Genomic DNA, 15,821 nt, shown 5'->3' with positions numbered 1-15,821 from the left:
GCGAGCTACAATGAGCTACATGTCATTGCATTATTATATTATCAAAGTTAGTCTGACATATTAACATTCAAACTACTACTGCTGTTATTAATAAATTGCCTTACTGTACATTTTGTTTAGACCACCACTCTGATTGGCCTGTTGAAGACAGCCAGGCTCCTGCGACTGGTGCGTGTAGCCAGGAAGTTGGACCGCTACTCTGAGTATGGTGCTGCAGTCCTCATGTTGCTCATGTGCATCTTCGCCCTCATCGCCCACTGGTTAGCCTGTATATGGTACGCCATTGGCAATGTGGAGAAGCCCTACTTGGAGCACAAGATTGGCTGGCTGGACAATCTGGGCGTGTCCATAGGAAAGAGATACAACTACAGTGACCCAACCTCTGGTCCCTCTATCAAGGACAAGTATGTCACAGCACTTTACTTCACCTTCAGCAGTCTGACCAGCGTGGGCTTTGGAAACGTTTCCCCAAACACCAACTCAGAGAAGATCTTTTCCATCTGTGTCATGTTGATTGGCTGTGAGTATGTTATGATCTTTTTTTATTTTCTTTTAGCATCTGCTTTTATCTGAGGCGGCACTTGAAGAGGCTTCTTTTGATCAGATCCTGGACTACCTATTGCATGTATTCCCGTCCTGGGAGAGGAATCCCTCCTCTGTTGCTCTTCCTGAGGTTTATTTCATTTTTAATGGAATAAACCTCAGGAGGGGATTCTTCAGATTTTTTGAAGAGGGGTTGTATAAGGTACTTCTCCATAGTCAGTGCATAAACTACAGTAGCTGTCGGTCACCATGCTCCCAGTTTTGAGAGGCAGACAGTAATAGTACTACTGAGGAGGGGTCAACAACATATTGTATTTTAGCCACCTAATAAAATCAGTGTCACTTTAAGTGTACACTATTTTTACAATATTTCCACCAAGTAACCTTGTCTTCAGACAGTAATTTCCAGGGAACTGAAGCCATATCACTCTCTTTAAAGCCAGACTCCATTAAGAAAAACAGTAATTTACAGTAGCACCACTGAACACAGGAGCTGCTTGTTTACTGCTGCCTCAGTCAGTTAGTTTATGTTATTATGAGGTTTTGGCATTTAAAGATTAGTTTAGATTCACCAAAGTCACAGAATAACAACAAGCAACCTAACTGATCCAGGCAGCGGTTGCCCAGAAGCTCCTGTGTTCGGTGACCTAAAATCACTGTTTTTGTCAATGGAGTCTGGTTGCTTTGACTTCTCCATCGGAAAGGGCTGTTTTGGACAAGAAAACTGCATAAAAATATTCTATTTCTGTACATACATACGTACTCTTAAACTGTTACTGATTTCTTTTAGGTGAGACTTTCGTTAAGTGGCTGAAATATGTTTCACTGTTGCCTCCGTCCATAGCTGTGCATTGCTTAACTTCTGTGGTGGTACTCTGTTCTGCTTCTCCAAAGTGCAGGCGTGCCGACCGGCATCTATTGTAGCTAATACACTAACTTTGTATTGTACCTCATACAACCCCACTTCAAAAGATCCAAATTATCCCTTTAAGAGTTTTTTTTGTTTTGTTTTTTGAGGGGGGGGGGTCTTTACCTGAAAGCATAGAGGGCGTCTTATTCTGTACAGATCGTAGAGTCTCTTGGGGCAAATAAATTATTTCCAGCATTTGACTACGTAAATAAAAATGGACATGATTTGACTCGACTAGACAGCAGATTGTCTGAGTGTACATCAGCATTTTGTTCACATTTATTCGAGTTAACAGTGTGTCTCTGTGGGCAGAGGCAATTAAAATGCAAAGCAGTCTGTAGAATGAAAGTCACATCTTTTATTGATCATTGTCTGAATTGCAGCCCTGATGTATGCCAGTATTTTTGGAAACGTCTCTGCCATCATCCAGAGGTTATACTCGGGTACGGCCAGATATCACGCTCAAATGTTACGGGTCAAGGAGTTCATACGCTTTCATCAGATTCCCAACCCACTGAGACAGCGGCTGGAGGAGTACTTCCAACACTCCTGGGCCTACACCAACGGCATTGATATGAACACGGTAAGGATCACTACATCTATCTGCTACTGTAACTTGATAGCATCCCCAACAAAATGAACTGATCTCATTAAATGATTGTAGAAATAATTCTCAAAAGAGCTTTCTTTCTCTTGTCTGCTTTCCATCGGGATTAACATCTCTACATTGGTAAGAGCAGGAGGTACATGTTTTTATTAATATGTTGTCATTTTCATGGCACCGTTTTAAAGTAACAAACCCACTGTCATTGTGTCAGTGTTAGAAATTCCCATCATTTAATGCATGATTTGTGTGAATTAATCTAGTTATAGAGCATAGTTTCATATCTCCAAGCAATGAAATCATATTCTAGAGCCAAGAAGCATGCACTGAAAACAGCATTTTGTCTCATTTCAATTTCATCTGACCACGTCACCAGAAAATAATGTGAATGTTATGCTCATAATTCATTTTATGTTCAAGTAGATAATTGTGATTGCCCTGAGTTTGGGATTGTAACAGTGCAAGGTTCATTCCCAGGTATTTTGATAGAAACTCCCTCTCAATTTTCTATCAATTCAAGAAATAAATGTTGGTCATTTAAGGCAATAACCATATATTAATTGCATACTTTCTAATTACAGTTTTACATTCATATGAATTAGCTCCTCGTCCATCATTTAATATAGGATATACACAATATATATTTTTCTACTTTAGCAAGTTATGTAAAAAATACATATATATATAGATACTGCAAGCAGTCAATTCTTTCCTTTAAGGAGATACATTCACCAAAAGTCTGGATCCATGGCTTCTACAAATGAATGGATTTAGGGCATAAAAATGGTGGCTTCTTTGTTGCTCTTATTTATCACACAATACATTTTGTCCTCACTCTGATATTATGTGTTAGCAGTTGAAGAAAGGAAAGAGACAAAGCCAAAACTGAGCAGGCTTTTTGTGTTTAGCTCAGGGGGCGGTTACATAAATCCAGGTGGCAGTTATTTTTACATACTACATCTGTTGTGCAAATCCCACATCAGTAATTGTTACATTTGGATGTAATTTCTATGAATGCATCTTGAGTAAAGGAGCTCTATGCAATTCAGAGCATATCTATGATTCAGAGTATGAATCATGAGTACTGGGTTCTCAACACGGAGGTGGCTCAGCTGCCGACTAGCAGCTAACAGGGCTAACAGTGTGAACGGTGCTTACAACGGAGTGTGAGCGATGCACTTATTCAGTGTTGCTGCTCCGCCTCCATGGGTATGGACAGGGTTATGCTGCGTTCACAGTCAGGCAGACCAAAGATAGCAAACAGGGAACTCCTTCTGGACAGCACAAGAAAAATAAAGTCTGACGTAATGGCAAGATGGTTAAAAGAAACATGCATGACGATATGTTACAATAGTGACGCTGCATTGTTTAGAATAGATAGAATATATTAAATAAATAATTTTGTATTTATTATTTTATGTAGTTTTACTAGAAATATCCAGTAATTGTCCAGGTTGCCTGTGTTTTGACCTTGCGTGAAGGAGCTACGTAACATCTAGTTATAAATTATGGTTGATAGGTTCAGAGACCGCAGGCGGATCGTTTACCACATAGAAAAACAGAGAAGCTCAGATAACAACACACAAAGAGGGAGCATGACTTCATTCTCTGTTCAGGATGCCATTACTCCACTATGTCTTTGCATAGCAAACACTTAGCTGCAATATTAATGCACTGAATGTTGCATACAGCTCCTTTAAGTAACACCGGAGTGTCCTATTACGATTAAGATTTTCCCTCCGATGCACTAAAGATGTGATGTATCTGTATCAGACAGTGTTTAATGGGTCTATGACTTCATACCACGTTTGTTTTCATCCCATGTCCTTATCTCTGAGCCGTTGTCACGCTTAATTACAGCTTCTCTTAGTAAAAGTACATTCATCTCAACACATTTGCAGCTCACAGCTTTCCACTGGCTCGCGGAACGATTTCTTTAAGGATATCAGACTCAATATTTTGTGCATGTTGCTCACGTTTTTTCTCTGCATCCCAGGTGTTAAAAGGTTTTCCTGAGTGCCTGCAGGCGGATATCTGCCTTCACCTCAACAGGAATCTACTTCACAACTGCAAGGCGTTCCAAGGAGCCACCAAAGGCTGCCTAAGGGCCTTGGCCATGCACTTCAAAACTACTCATGCCCCTCCTGGAGACACTCTGGTCCACAGTGGTGATGTGCTCACCGCTCTTTACTTTCTATCCCGCGGCTCTATTGAGATCTTGAGAGACGACATTGTGGTAGCAATCCTGGGTAAATACATCTCCTTTCTGATTATGTGAAGTGTGATAATGGGCAACACTAGGTACTGAGTGCTGAATTAATAAGAGACTGTTATGTATATCCTATAAAAAGCTAAATATGTTATGGGTGGATTTATTTTGTCCTTTGACCCAAGATAGATTGTTTTTTGTCTGACCTTTTCACCAGTGTCATCATGAATGTGAATCATGAATGTAGTGGCAGTCTCTATTGTTCTGAAACCTCCAACTATCACCAAGAGGTGTGAATAACTGTGAAAGTCACCTCCCTGTTGTATTGGAGATCTGTCAGCTGATTGTGTGTTGAATGTCAGCGTCAAACCTGTTGAGACAAAGAAAAAAAACGTTATTCTGCTGCTTTTGGTCAAGTCAGATCTTGGAAAAACAGAAATGGTGGTTCAAACTCCTATTATTATTATTCTTTCCAAAAGTAAATCTATTGTCAGTGCTATCAATATGCTAAGATTTAGCCTTTGGATTATAAAAGGGGGCACTTACATAAAGGTCACTAATATCCAAGTATGCTTTTCAGAATGTAAGGCAATTGCTAGAAAACACACCTTGCCTTTAACACACATGTTTGCCTTTTGCCTTTTGTGAAAGCTTATTAATTATGTAGCTTGTTGTGATTGATTGAAAGATTTGAATTATTGATTGAGGTAAGGTCCCACTCGGCGCAGGATGCTTGATATTTTCAAATACACGGCGATGCTACTGTCATGCGCTCAGGAAAGGAGAGGCAGTGCAGTTTCCCAATGGGCACGCACTATTTCAACACAGTAATACTTACAAGGAGGCTCAGCATGACTTGTGTGCACATCAAAGAATTAACTGTTATAATGCGAGTCCCTCAAATGTGAATAATTTTCAGGGTTACTGCGGCAGCTTAACCACTTTCGTGTTCACACATTTTGACAAGAATGGCAAGGTGTGCCTGCCGTCCCCCATTTCTGTCCTCTGGGCAATAAGGCTGTCCGTGTGGCAGGTTTGAGACGCTGACATTTCTATTAAGTGGCTCCATGAAAGGCTGTTTGGCAATTTCAAAGAACACAGTGAAATAGCTGCCACTATTTTTGACAGCACAGGGAAATGAGTTAAAGCTCCAAAATAGGGATTATTAAAAAGGGCAGAAAAAGACTCAACTGACTAAAAGAATCAACTGCTCTGTGTGAAATGCTGTTTTGCCTCAGTGATATACAGCAGTGATACTGAAGACTCATTGCTCTGATTAGAATAATGAGTATTTATCTTTTCCTCACGGGTGAACCACAGCCAGGTGCTACAGGCCAAGCCTGGATTAAACTTGCCATTATTCATGAGATGAATGCTCTCCAAAGCTGCACCTGACAGAATGGGGTTTAAGCTTAGCAAAAACTGCTGCATCACACAAAACCTATTATTAACAAACACACTGGTAAAGTCACTGATCTCATAGATCAGCTTGTTTATATTTGATTCAAACATAATGCTCCATCAGCAGCATTTTGCTCCAATTTGTGAAAACCAAAGTGTCCCAGCCTCTAACAAGGCAGCACTTAGGCAACAGCGCTAAAGCATTTTCCTCTTGTAATGATACCGAGTCCAACAAGGCCACTAGCATTGTTCAGCAGGTGAGGAATTAGTCTCTTACGCTGCCATCCAGGCTAATGACGAACTAAATCCTTGTGCTGAAAGCTGCATGTGGGGGTGAGATACACCACTCTGTGTGAGGCTGTCCTCTGTGGTAGAAAGGTGTCCAGCGCATGCTGTGAAAGGCACACTGGCAGCCAACATATCATATCTCTTTCTCCTGAACCCCTGCTTACAGTGTTGGCATTTGGTGAACTCTGGGACCAACAAAGGGATGTTTCATCTCAGACTTTAAATCACACCTATAGTCCTTGTGCAAAAAGGACCCTTATTTCGACAGAGGAAACTCTGATGGTAGACTTCACAACTTCCTGGAAGTTTGCTGAAGAACTGGCCTCATTATGTGATAGCCATTATTAACACAAATTTCTCTTTGAAGTACACAAGTGTGTCAATCACAATCAAACCCTCCTTTCCTTCCACATGAGAGTTGCTTTGAGTTAGCCATTATTCCTCAGCATAAATAATGGATCAAAGTTAGAAAAACAACCGATGCACAGGCCTTGGGAAAACATCTAGACAGAGAGGGAAGACTGTTTGAGTTTTATTATCCACAAAAACAAACACGTCTGTGCCCTTTTAGTGAGAGCCTGAGGAATTGCGAGATAAGTCCCTACAGGAAACAAGACACAAATTATTCTCCATAATGCGCACGACTACTTGTAGAAGCCGGTGCAGGTAACACTGACATTTTTCCCCATCCCAGTGAAGCTTTAGAGAAGATTTACTGTCTCTGTGTGTGTTGATACCAGGAAAAAATGACATCTTTGGAGAAATGATCCACCTCTTTGCCAAGCCTGGGAAGTCCAATGCTGATGTGCGAGCTCTGAGTTACTGCGACCTGAGCACCATTCAGAGAGAAGATCTGCTGGAGGTTATAGACATGTACCCAGAGTTTGCTGACTCCTTCTTCAACAACCTGGAGCTCACCTTCAACCTCAGAGATGAGTCTCCAAAGGTAGATGATATACTGGTGGTAAGGGACCTACATCTTCCTACAAGTATTCACATTGTCATTACTAAACTCATTCAAAGTTATATTATTCTATTTGTAGTATATTGCAATATTTTATTAATTTTCTAACAATTTGAAAATGTATGAATATTTGTCACTAATTGTGTTGCAATCCAAATTCCAACAAAGTCGCGTGCTGTGTAAAACATAAATAAAAACAGAATGCAATGATTTGCAAATCCTTTTCAAATATATTCAGCTTAATACAGTACAAAGACACTATATTTAATGTTCTAACCGATAAATTTTGTTTTTGTAAATATTAGGGCTGCTCTCGGCATCGGCATAGTCGTCATTTAGGGCCATTAGTTGACTAGTCGCCTGCATGTTTACTCTATTAATCAGTTCCTTGAATTATATATTTGGGGCTTGGCGACACAATGGTTTGAGTTCAAGGTCTGAGAGAGAATAGTATCAGTAACATTGTTAACACTGTGCTACATTACAGAGAAATACAAAACCGTACTAATGAACCTTCATTAATATAGGCCTATATTTTATCTACAAGTGCACGTCACACACTGAGCGAGCCGCCTGTTAATGACGCTGTCGGCAAAGCAGTAATGATTGTGCTAAGTGGCTAATGGGCATGTAGCTACTTCCATGTTTCAGATGATACGTCATGTTTGTAGTCGACCAATGAAGATGAGTTTACATATCACCTTGGGTTCGTCCTTCACCTTCTCAAAATGATCCCACACTTTGGATTTCCTGCCTTGACATGTTATTAACTAGCCTGTGGAATAATCGCAGGTACCAGCCCTGTAAATTAGGGGCCGTACAAATGCCACGTTTACCGCCTGGTCGGGTGTTGGGCGCTCCTCTTTTGTACCTTTTTCGTGCCAGCTTTCAAGAGTGTGGCAGCAGGATGCGTCTGAGGTTGTTAAGCAACCTTAACAAGCACCATATCATAGTCTATTTACCTGAAATCCTGAGTGTAGAGCTGATGCTCTTTCAGGCGCTGTTTATAAGTGTGTAGGCCTATCGTCCGTGGGACAGATGTAAAGCTCTGGGTAGCCCTGCACTAACATGATCTGTTTTCTGATCTGATTTCTGTATTTATCAGGCTGAATATTTACTGAAGAAGGGAAAGATATCTGTCGGCTGTAGCTGGTTCCTAACGTGACTCCTGTCTGACTGCTGAGTGTGGCCTCTCCCTGTGTCTGTCCTTTCAAATTAAATTCTCACGTTGTCCGGTCATATAGGTTTTGATTTATTTTGGCAAGGCGCAGCTCGTAATAGAGTTTCACGTTTGTTTGGGTTTTTTTTCTTTTTTTTTCTGGAACTAAGCAACCAATTAAATTATGCCGACCTTTCTGCTCGACTAACGTTTGGTCGACTGTTAGGGGGCAGCCCTACTAAGTATACACCACATTTGATGCCTACAACATTCCAAAAAAGCTGGGACAGGGGCATGTTTATCACTGTGTCCATCACCTTATCTTTTAACAACACTCAGTAAGCATTTTGGAACTGAGGACACTAATTGTTGAAGTCTCAAAAATAAAACTTCCTACTCAATAGGCCAAAATCCCATCTGAACACCATGAGACGTTAGTTTCTTCATACAGAAAGCATCCAGAATCTGGCATTGCAAACAAAGACTCCTATGAGAATTGAATTAATTTCAGTTACAAGTTCAAATACTTTTTTCCCTGTATCATTCCACTTTATTGCACATAATTTTTATGGTTTTAAACATTAAGATTTTTTTTACCGTGCACTGTTATTGAGCTAATTCCAATGCCAGGTCTAAATTTCATGTGAATAGCTGCATTGGAAATATGTGTAATGAAAAAAAATGTTGACAAGTGAATATTTATTTACCCCCACTGTGTGTTAAAAAGGATTTGCAGATCACTGTATTCTGCTTTAATGTATATTTTATACAGCGTCACAACTTTTTGGGACTTTTTTCTTGTAAATAGTAGATTCTAACGCTCACATTGTTGCAGCCCTCAGGCTCACAAGGTGGTGATTCAGATGGCGAGGGCAGTAAGAGCATTAAAAGAAGGATTTCCTTCACACCAGATGTGTCTAAAGGTAAGTGGAAACTAAACCGCATAGGACCAGTACAGCTTATTGTGGTTGCAAATGTGTTCGCTGTTATTGTTTACTGAGTGGAGCTCCCTGAGAGCATCTGTTCCATAAGGAATACACTACAGTGTTATTTCACTGACTCCTGTTGATTGCCGTTCTACAGGGGAAAACAAGGAAGTGGTTAAAGACTTGAGGAGGGAGAGGGGATCTAACTCGTGCCTAAAGAGAAGTTCAGAAGTCCTCAGTCCCTCTCCACACAATGCCCCAGCCCTGGGCTCAAATCTTATTGTCAGAGACAACGTGGAGAGACGACCGTCTTTTGAAGGTAATACATTTTGTTTACTGATAACTATGCTAATATAATCTTTGCTGTTTTGACAAGAACATGTAAACAAGTGTTGCTAGGGGTTCCTGGGTTGTGCAGGGCAAGGACATACAGTAGTAGATGACGATGGGAAGCCAGTGAGGGATCTTGTCCTTGTTGCTGCAAAAGCAACTCCCATTGGATAGATGGAGCTGATGTGTGAAGATGGCTGAGATTTTTCCAAGCTTCCAAGGCTGATTTGAGTAATAGATCCATGAGTTTAATGGCTTATCTTACAGCATAAGATAAGACAGGATTTTCCAAATTAGGGAGAAGTATGTATATCATAATATGCTCAACATAAATTCATTCTGCACATTAGTGAGCAGACAGCCAATAGGCATACACACTGAGCATAGTCCACTTGCTAGCTTGGGAAACATATTGTAACACCGTACCAGTATTAACACTTCACTTTATTGAGGACATGCATTAAAAGGTAACAATAACGTCAGTATCTCATTTTGCTTAAAAGTGTTCCAACCCACCGCAGATTTGGCAATGTTGACTCCATGGTTATGGCCTTAAGTTGAATCAAAACATAGTTTAATATGTATAATCACCTTTCAACCCTTTATTGCATGTCTATTGCAGTGCACCATCATATTTAAGAACAGCCAATCCACTGCCCCACTTTATACCATAGAGACAATGACACTGAAGCCGAGAACAGCCGCACTTGCAATTATTCTTTATTGCCGATATCTCTAGATCAGTTGATTATTTTGTTATCCCAAGATAACGAGACAGTCAACCCGTTATCATGCGAAATGAAAAGGTCATTTCCTTTTATTGCTTAATGTTTATCAGAGATCAGGAGTGTCATGCCAGATGGATAGATAACATCCTGACAAGTGCAGCCACTCATTTTAGCTGAACATGTCAGATCAAGGTGTATCTATTATTGATTAACATATCAGACTGAAGTTCAGTCAAGGTTGAGTTCAGTTATAAATCCTCCCCAACAGTCATGACAGTGATCTTGAAGCTCAAATCAGGTGTGATCAAATTAGGCAGGCATTTATTTTGAATTATCCTGTGATCTCGATTAAACCAAAATAGTTTTCTTGTGATGAATTATCTGGTTATCATGAGAAATCTGTCTTTTGTTTTCTCAAGAATCAACATAAATTTACCCGTTACCACAAGAAAACAAGCTTTGTTATATTGAGATACTGAGATAATTAACTTATGATCTTTTAAAAAAAAGTTACATCTGTCCCACGGACGATAGGCCTACACACTTATAAAGCACAGCCGCTTCCAGCTTCGGTACTGTAATGTGGCATACAGCTAAGAAAGACGTGATTTAGCTCTCTCACAATTTTTAAAGTCTTTGTCGTAGGAGCTTCACATGTCTGACATTCATGCCTGTATTAATCTTCCTGAGACCCTCACAGTTTGGGTTTGGACCTTTTACTTAATTCTGCTTAACTTAGACCTGTAGTCCTCATTTGTGGACACTTTTTGTACCATCTAGTCGTAGCAAAAGCACAGGACACTAATCTATGTAAAAACAAGATAGCAGCTATTTCTGCCAAGTCAGTCTGCAGCCGATCCCAACACAAAAACGGACAAGGTCCAAAACCTGATCTCATTTAATGGTTGAAACTTGTTTATTTGTGATTAATAACGTTTGTAGTTTGATATGCCATTGCAATTTTAGCAATGGTAACAAGCTAAGATGCAGTTAATTAGAAAATACTCATTTGAAGAACACCGGAACTTAATCATCATCTCGTTTTAGGACATCAGGACTTTATTCTTATTAGGTCCTACTAATCCCAATTAGCTTGGAGAAATTAAAAATGCATACCAAACAAAAGTTGGGGTCTGAGGAGGATAAAGGGGCCCACCTTTTAAGACGTACATTTCCTATAATGAAAAGTGTCTCTTAATAAGGCAGTATGCTTGACATTGATCAGCAATCTCAGTTGCTCTAAAGAGGCAGACACACCAAACCGACATTAAATAACTAACTGCAACAAAAGCCAATTGTTGCGTCACCCCACGTCGCCTGTGCCTCGACCAAAAAGTTGAGCACACCACAAAGACTACAGCCAATGGCCAACCAGCACGTACATGTCATGCCTGGGTGAGAGGAAATAACTCTCCACACCAGTAGATGGTGGTAGTCTCTGGCTGGAGAACAATAATCTGACCATATATTACAAGTTTGTTTCGATCTCACTTCCTCTTGAATTTTGCGATTTGTTTACTTTCCTCACTTCAGTTTTTCCTCTTGTGCGCTGAGCTCCACTGCCAGTCAGACTAATTTTACTTACAGATGAGCTCTGCCGTCAATGTCGCTGATTCAACATGCTAAATCAGTGCGGAATACACCACAAAGGCTGTAACGATAGACGCTCAATGACAGTACAACATCAACCAATGGCCAACCCTCGGCTTGGTGTGTCAGGGTCTTAATGAAAACAGTCAAAGAATTTTTTTTTTTAAAAAAGTGGAATTTCCAAACTTACAAGAGTGTGGCTCAGAGCTCTAAAATACACTACAATAACCAAAGTGATATACAAATAGCCAGATTTTGCATGGGTAAAGCCCATCACGCTGACAAGCCAAGAAGTACAGGACAGACAGTAGAGGACAGAGACAGAGGAAAACAAAAGAAATGGATGACAGACTAAAGCTATTGTTAACCTCTACTGCTGGAAAGACACAGGCCGCATGAGGGCAAAGGTAAGTGCCATCCATGTTAAAGGCACATCACGCTAGTGCAAATCCTCCTGCACAGACTGCTGTACCAGATAGTGTAATCACAGAACTCAGCGTTTAAAATCACAAAAGAGGCTCAACACATATCACTGGACAGCAAGCTGAATACTAACAGGTGCTTAGCAGAGATAACAACAGGGTTAGTTTGCTACTAGAAAACATTGCATTAATTCTCCCAGTACAAGGACTTGATAGATTACATCAAAGAGCCTACACACAGCTCTCCTAGAGATTAATTACGTTCTATTTTAGAGGGGGGTTTTTTGTTTAGTGATGACGTTGTTCTGACCCACATGTGAGGATGTAAAGCATGCGTGTTGGTTTGGCTCTCCAGATCTGTGCTGTGATAAATGGGCCTGTAAGAAGCCTACAGACTACCTGGATGAGTCAGCACAGTTCCAGGACCTGAGAGAGGACGATAATTCTGCCAGCGAGATCACGTATGGAGAGGTGGAACAGCGCTTAGGTCAGCTTCAAGAGCACTTAAACAGGTACATATTTTCAGAGTCAGCATACAGATGGTTGATTCTCATTTAATTGTCATTAACTGTGCATTACACCAGAAGGTAAGCTTTACTGGTTTGTAAACCAACGAATGATAAAAGTGTTTTTTTTAATTAAAAAAAAAAAAAAAAAAAGCTCCTAGTCTCAATGGTTTCTTTGTGTCACCAGTGCAGAAAGTGTTTTTTTTATCATAGCTTTATCATTTCAGTCTAATAACTCATGTCAGACGGTGGCATTGGTTGAAATTTGATGCCCACTCACTACACTTGGTGTTAGGACACAGTGTAACTGTTTACCAGACGGACCTGGAGACTGTATCAAATAATGGTAGATATCATCTTGCCTCATGTCAGTGCCACGTGCAGGATAGCTGTAACCGGAACAGATAGAGAAAGAGCACACACAGAAATACACCAGTAATGTAATTTAAACAGGGGTCTTTTTTTCTTCAAGCACTTTAAGTTTGGACACTTTAACAACATTTTGCGGATAATGCTGAATAAATTCGATTTGAAGTGGAGCACTTACAGTATTTTTATATTATTGTTCTTGTAATTTTATTTAAGTAGATGTTTCTTCTGCTGCTGTTTGTCTGACACAGTAGCCTAAGTGGTTGGAAATAGGCTGAAATAGTCGAAACCTTGACCAAATTGACTGAAATTTGATCCTCAATGTCATTCTTTTGCTGAAGTGGGTGGTGCATTTGTTTCTTTACCTGAATCCATCTGTATTGTGTATTTATGTCTTGTCTTCAGCTGCACCAGGGAAAGCCAGGAGGCACAGTTAACTCCATAAAAGCCAGAGTAATGAGCACGATTCTGCACGTTTGTTGTTTAAACCCACAGATGTTTATCTCAAATTGTTGGCAAGTTCCTAAAGTTACCAAGGAGTGAAAGGGATTGATAAAATGTTTTTGCAGAAGTGCGTAAAAGCACTTTTTCAGGCGCAAGGGCATCACATTTTTATAGTTTTTGGTCATATTCGGAAAAAATACAATTAAATTTGTGATCTTCTTATTATTTATCCTACCATTACATTTTCAGTTTGTGACTTAATGATTATGGAGTGCTTCATTTTTTAAAGTTGTCACCTCCCACACTGCTTAAAAGTAAGCCACACTTCCTCTGCGATCACTGGCAACGCGTAGTTCAATTGCCAATGTACATGAGTAGGTGGAGGAAGGCAACTCACTGGCAGAAGCTGTTGTCGGACTCAGAGTGGGTGGCTGGATCTACTGGAAGCAGGATGTACCGCTGCAGAACCGGAACATATTAAACGTGAGAATGGATTGGTAAAACATTTTGCAGAGCAGTAATCAGAATCTAATACTGATGACTGAGAACAAAATGTGCCTGAAACATCTTGGAATAAAAGCCACTCTCTTGCTAAGCTCACTGTAATTGAAAGGATAGATATGCAAATGAGCTACCTTTGCTGCGTTTTACAGTCTCATTATTTTCTGTAGTGGAAGATCGCATTGGCTGTAGTTTTAACAACACACCTGCAGCCAGCAGGCCACCTGAAATAGACACAAATGAACAGCGGGTGGTATTTTTAGCTGGAATTATTACAGAGAACGAGGGACAGCATCACGGTGCTGGAAATACCGGGCTGGCTTATTTTATTTAGCACAAATAAGACATTTTATCCACTGCACTCTACCTGACCTTGTTTTTTTCCCTAATGCTAGCTGGCTGCAGGATGAGCAGCACTTCTCTGTCATTTTGTGTTTTTGTGGCTTTGACTAGTCTGAAAGGATATGACAAAGAAAAAAATGTTGGTGTAGCATTCTCTTCAGCAAATACATATAAATAGCCAAGAAAAAAAAATCAGTGCTGCACCTGTAATGAATGTCTGCTGTGTGGCTGCTTTCACTTTGTCCCTCATCGGTCATAACCTGGTAAACAAACGCTGCCTCTTTATGATGGAGTAGCACAGTAAACCAGGGACCTAACATTCGTCAATGTTTATGTACATTAGTGGGAACACAGGTAATTAAAGGGTTATTCAGCATTACCTAATTTTGCCTGACAGCCTAAATATAGACCTTGGCTGAAGTCTACTCATAATTAGATTGACCAAATGAGTGTGATGCAGTCATTTCCACAGTAAATGCTGAATTCACACCTCCCACAGAAAGCTCATTATCACTCCAAGCATGAGCAGCGTCTTTCGTCTACTACTCTGGCAGAATGTGTTTCCACACTTGTACCATCTCATTTGTCCACTGAGGAGCACAAGCTCCATCTAGTGCTCAGTGAAGTACAACTGGGTGTGTTTTCAGCTATTACACTATCAAGATTTGTCAGAATTATGCATGAATCTCCTCCTGCTTGTGACTTTTTGTATCTCTCACTTCGTTTTTTTCTGTTCTTTTTTAGGCTGGAGACGCAGTTGATGACAGATATTCAGACCATCCTGCAGCTGCTGCAAAGACAACCGACTCTGGGACCTCCAGCCTACAGCACTGTGACTGCCAGTCCAGACTATCACAGACCTGCCGTGAAGGTTCAGCCAGTTGCTCTGACTGCAAGCCATTTTTTCAGCCATACGGGAACTCAAGTAAGGAAGTTTTAGGAGGTAGAGACTGTTCTCCCCGCCCCAAAGTTACTTTGGCACATATGTTCATCAAGTATCACATTTTTTTCTGGCAGAGCACTGACATCGTGCATCAGCTGGCTTTTACATTCAACAATCACATTCTCACCAAGTCATCCGTGGTGTTCAAGCAGACAATGAGGCAGTCTCTATAAACTGACAAGCTCCCACTGTTTCATATTGCTTTGCTCCAACCTGTTTTGATTGATTGGGTTGTCTGCCACCATGTTTACCAGAAAGTCTGGACAATCACGGGAAATAATCTGAGCCACTGTCTGACACCATCGGAATAAGCCTCACCCATATGGGAGTCAATACAGGCTAAAACAAGTCGTACAGTTTTACGTATGTGGAACTGTTTGTCTCGGCATATTTTTTAGACTGTTCACCCCAGACTTAATTTTACAAACAGTAGTTTGTATTTAGTTTTTAAATATTACTATAGTTGCTTTTTTCTGTAAATTATGACATCACATTCACATTCACATTCTGAGTCATTTTTTGTTAACTTTTTTTCTAAAAGTAGGTACCAAGTTGATACAAAATATTGATGAAAAACAAAATGTTGATTAATAAACCTGATTCTGAGTTAATACAGGTCCGTTAAAGGAAGACATAGATATT

At 40.3% G+C, this 15,821-nt stretch overlaps 1 protein-coding gene across 1 annotated transcript in view; it reads left to right on the top strand.

Annotated features, from left to right (window-relative positions):
- kcnh7b (potassium channel, voltage gated eag related subfamily H, member 7b) overlaps positions 1–15,821 on the top strand; it is a 54,379-nt gene that overhangs the window by 33,923 nt on the left and 4,635 nt on the right. The window contains exons 7-15 of the mRNA XM_078174489.1: positions 121–520; positions 1,837–2,036; positions 2,194–2,196; positions 4,054–4,306; positions 6,696–6,901; positions 8,914–9,001; positions 9,162–9,323; positions 12,430–12,586; positions 14,981–15,161. Coding sequence (XP_078030615.1) covers positions 121–520; positions 1,837–2,036; positions 2,194–2,196; positions 4,054–4,306; positions 6,696–6,901; positions 8,914–9,001; positions 9,162–9,323; positions 12,430–12,586; positions 14,981–15,161 — 1,650 coding nt within the window. The remainder of the gene's footprint in view (positions 1–120; positions 521–1,836; positions 2,037–2,193; positions 2,197–4,053; positions 4,307–6,695; positions 6,902–8,913; positions 9,002–9,161; positions 9,324–12,429; positions 12,587–14,980; positions 15,162–15,821) is intronic.

Source organism: Epinephelus lanceolatus, chromosome 14 (genome assembly GCF_041903045.1).
Source record: "Epinephelus lanceolatus isolate andai-2023 chromosome 14, ASM4190304v1, whole genome shotgun sequence".
NCBI classification, from domain to species: Eukaryota; Metazoa; Chordata; class Actinopteri; order Perciformes; family Serranidae; genus Epinephelus; species Epinephelus lanceolatus.
The sequence above is the reverse complement of the archived record's forward strand: the minus strand, read 5'-3'. Positions and strand labels throughout refer to the sequence as shown.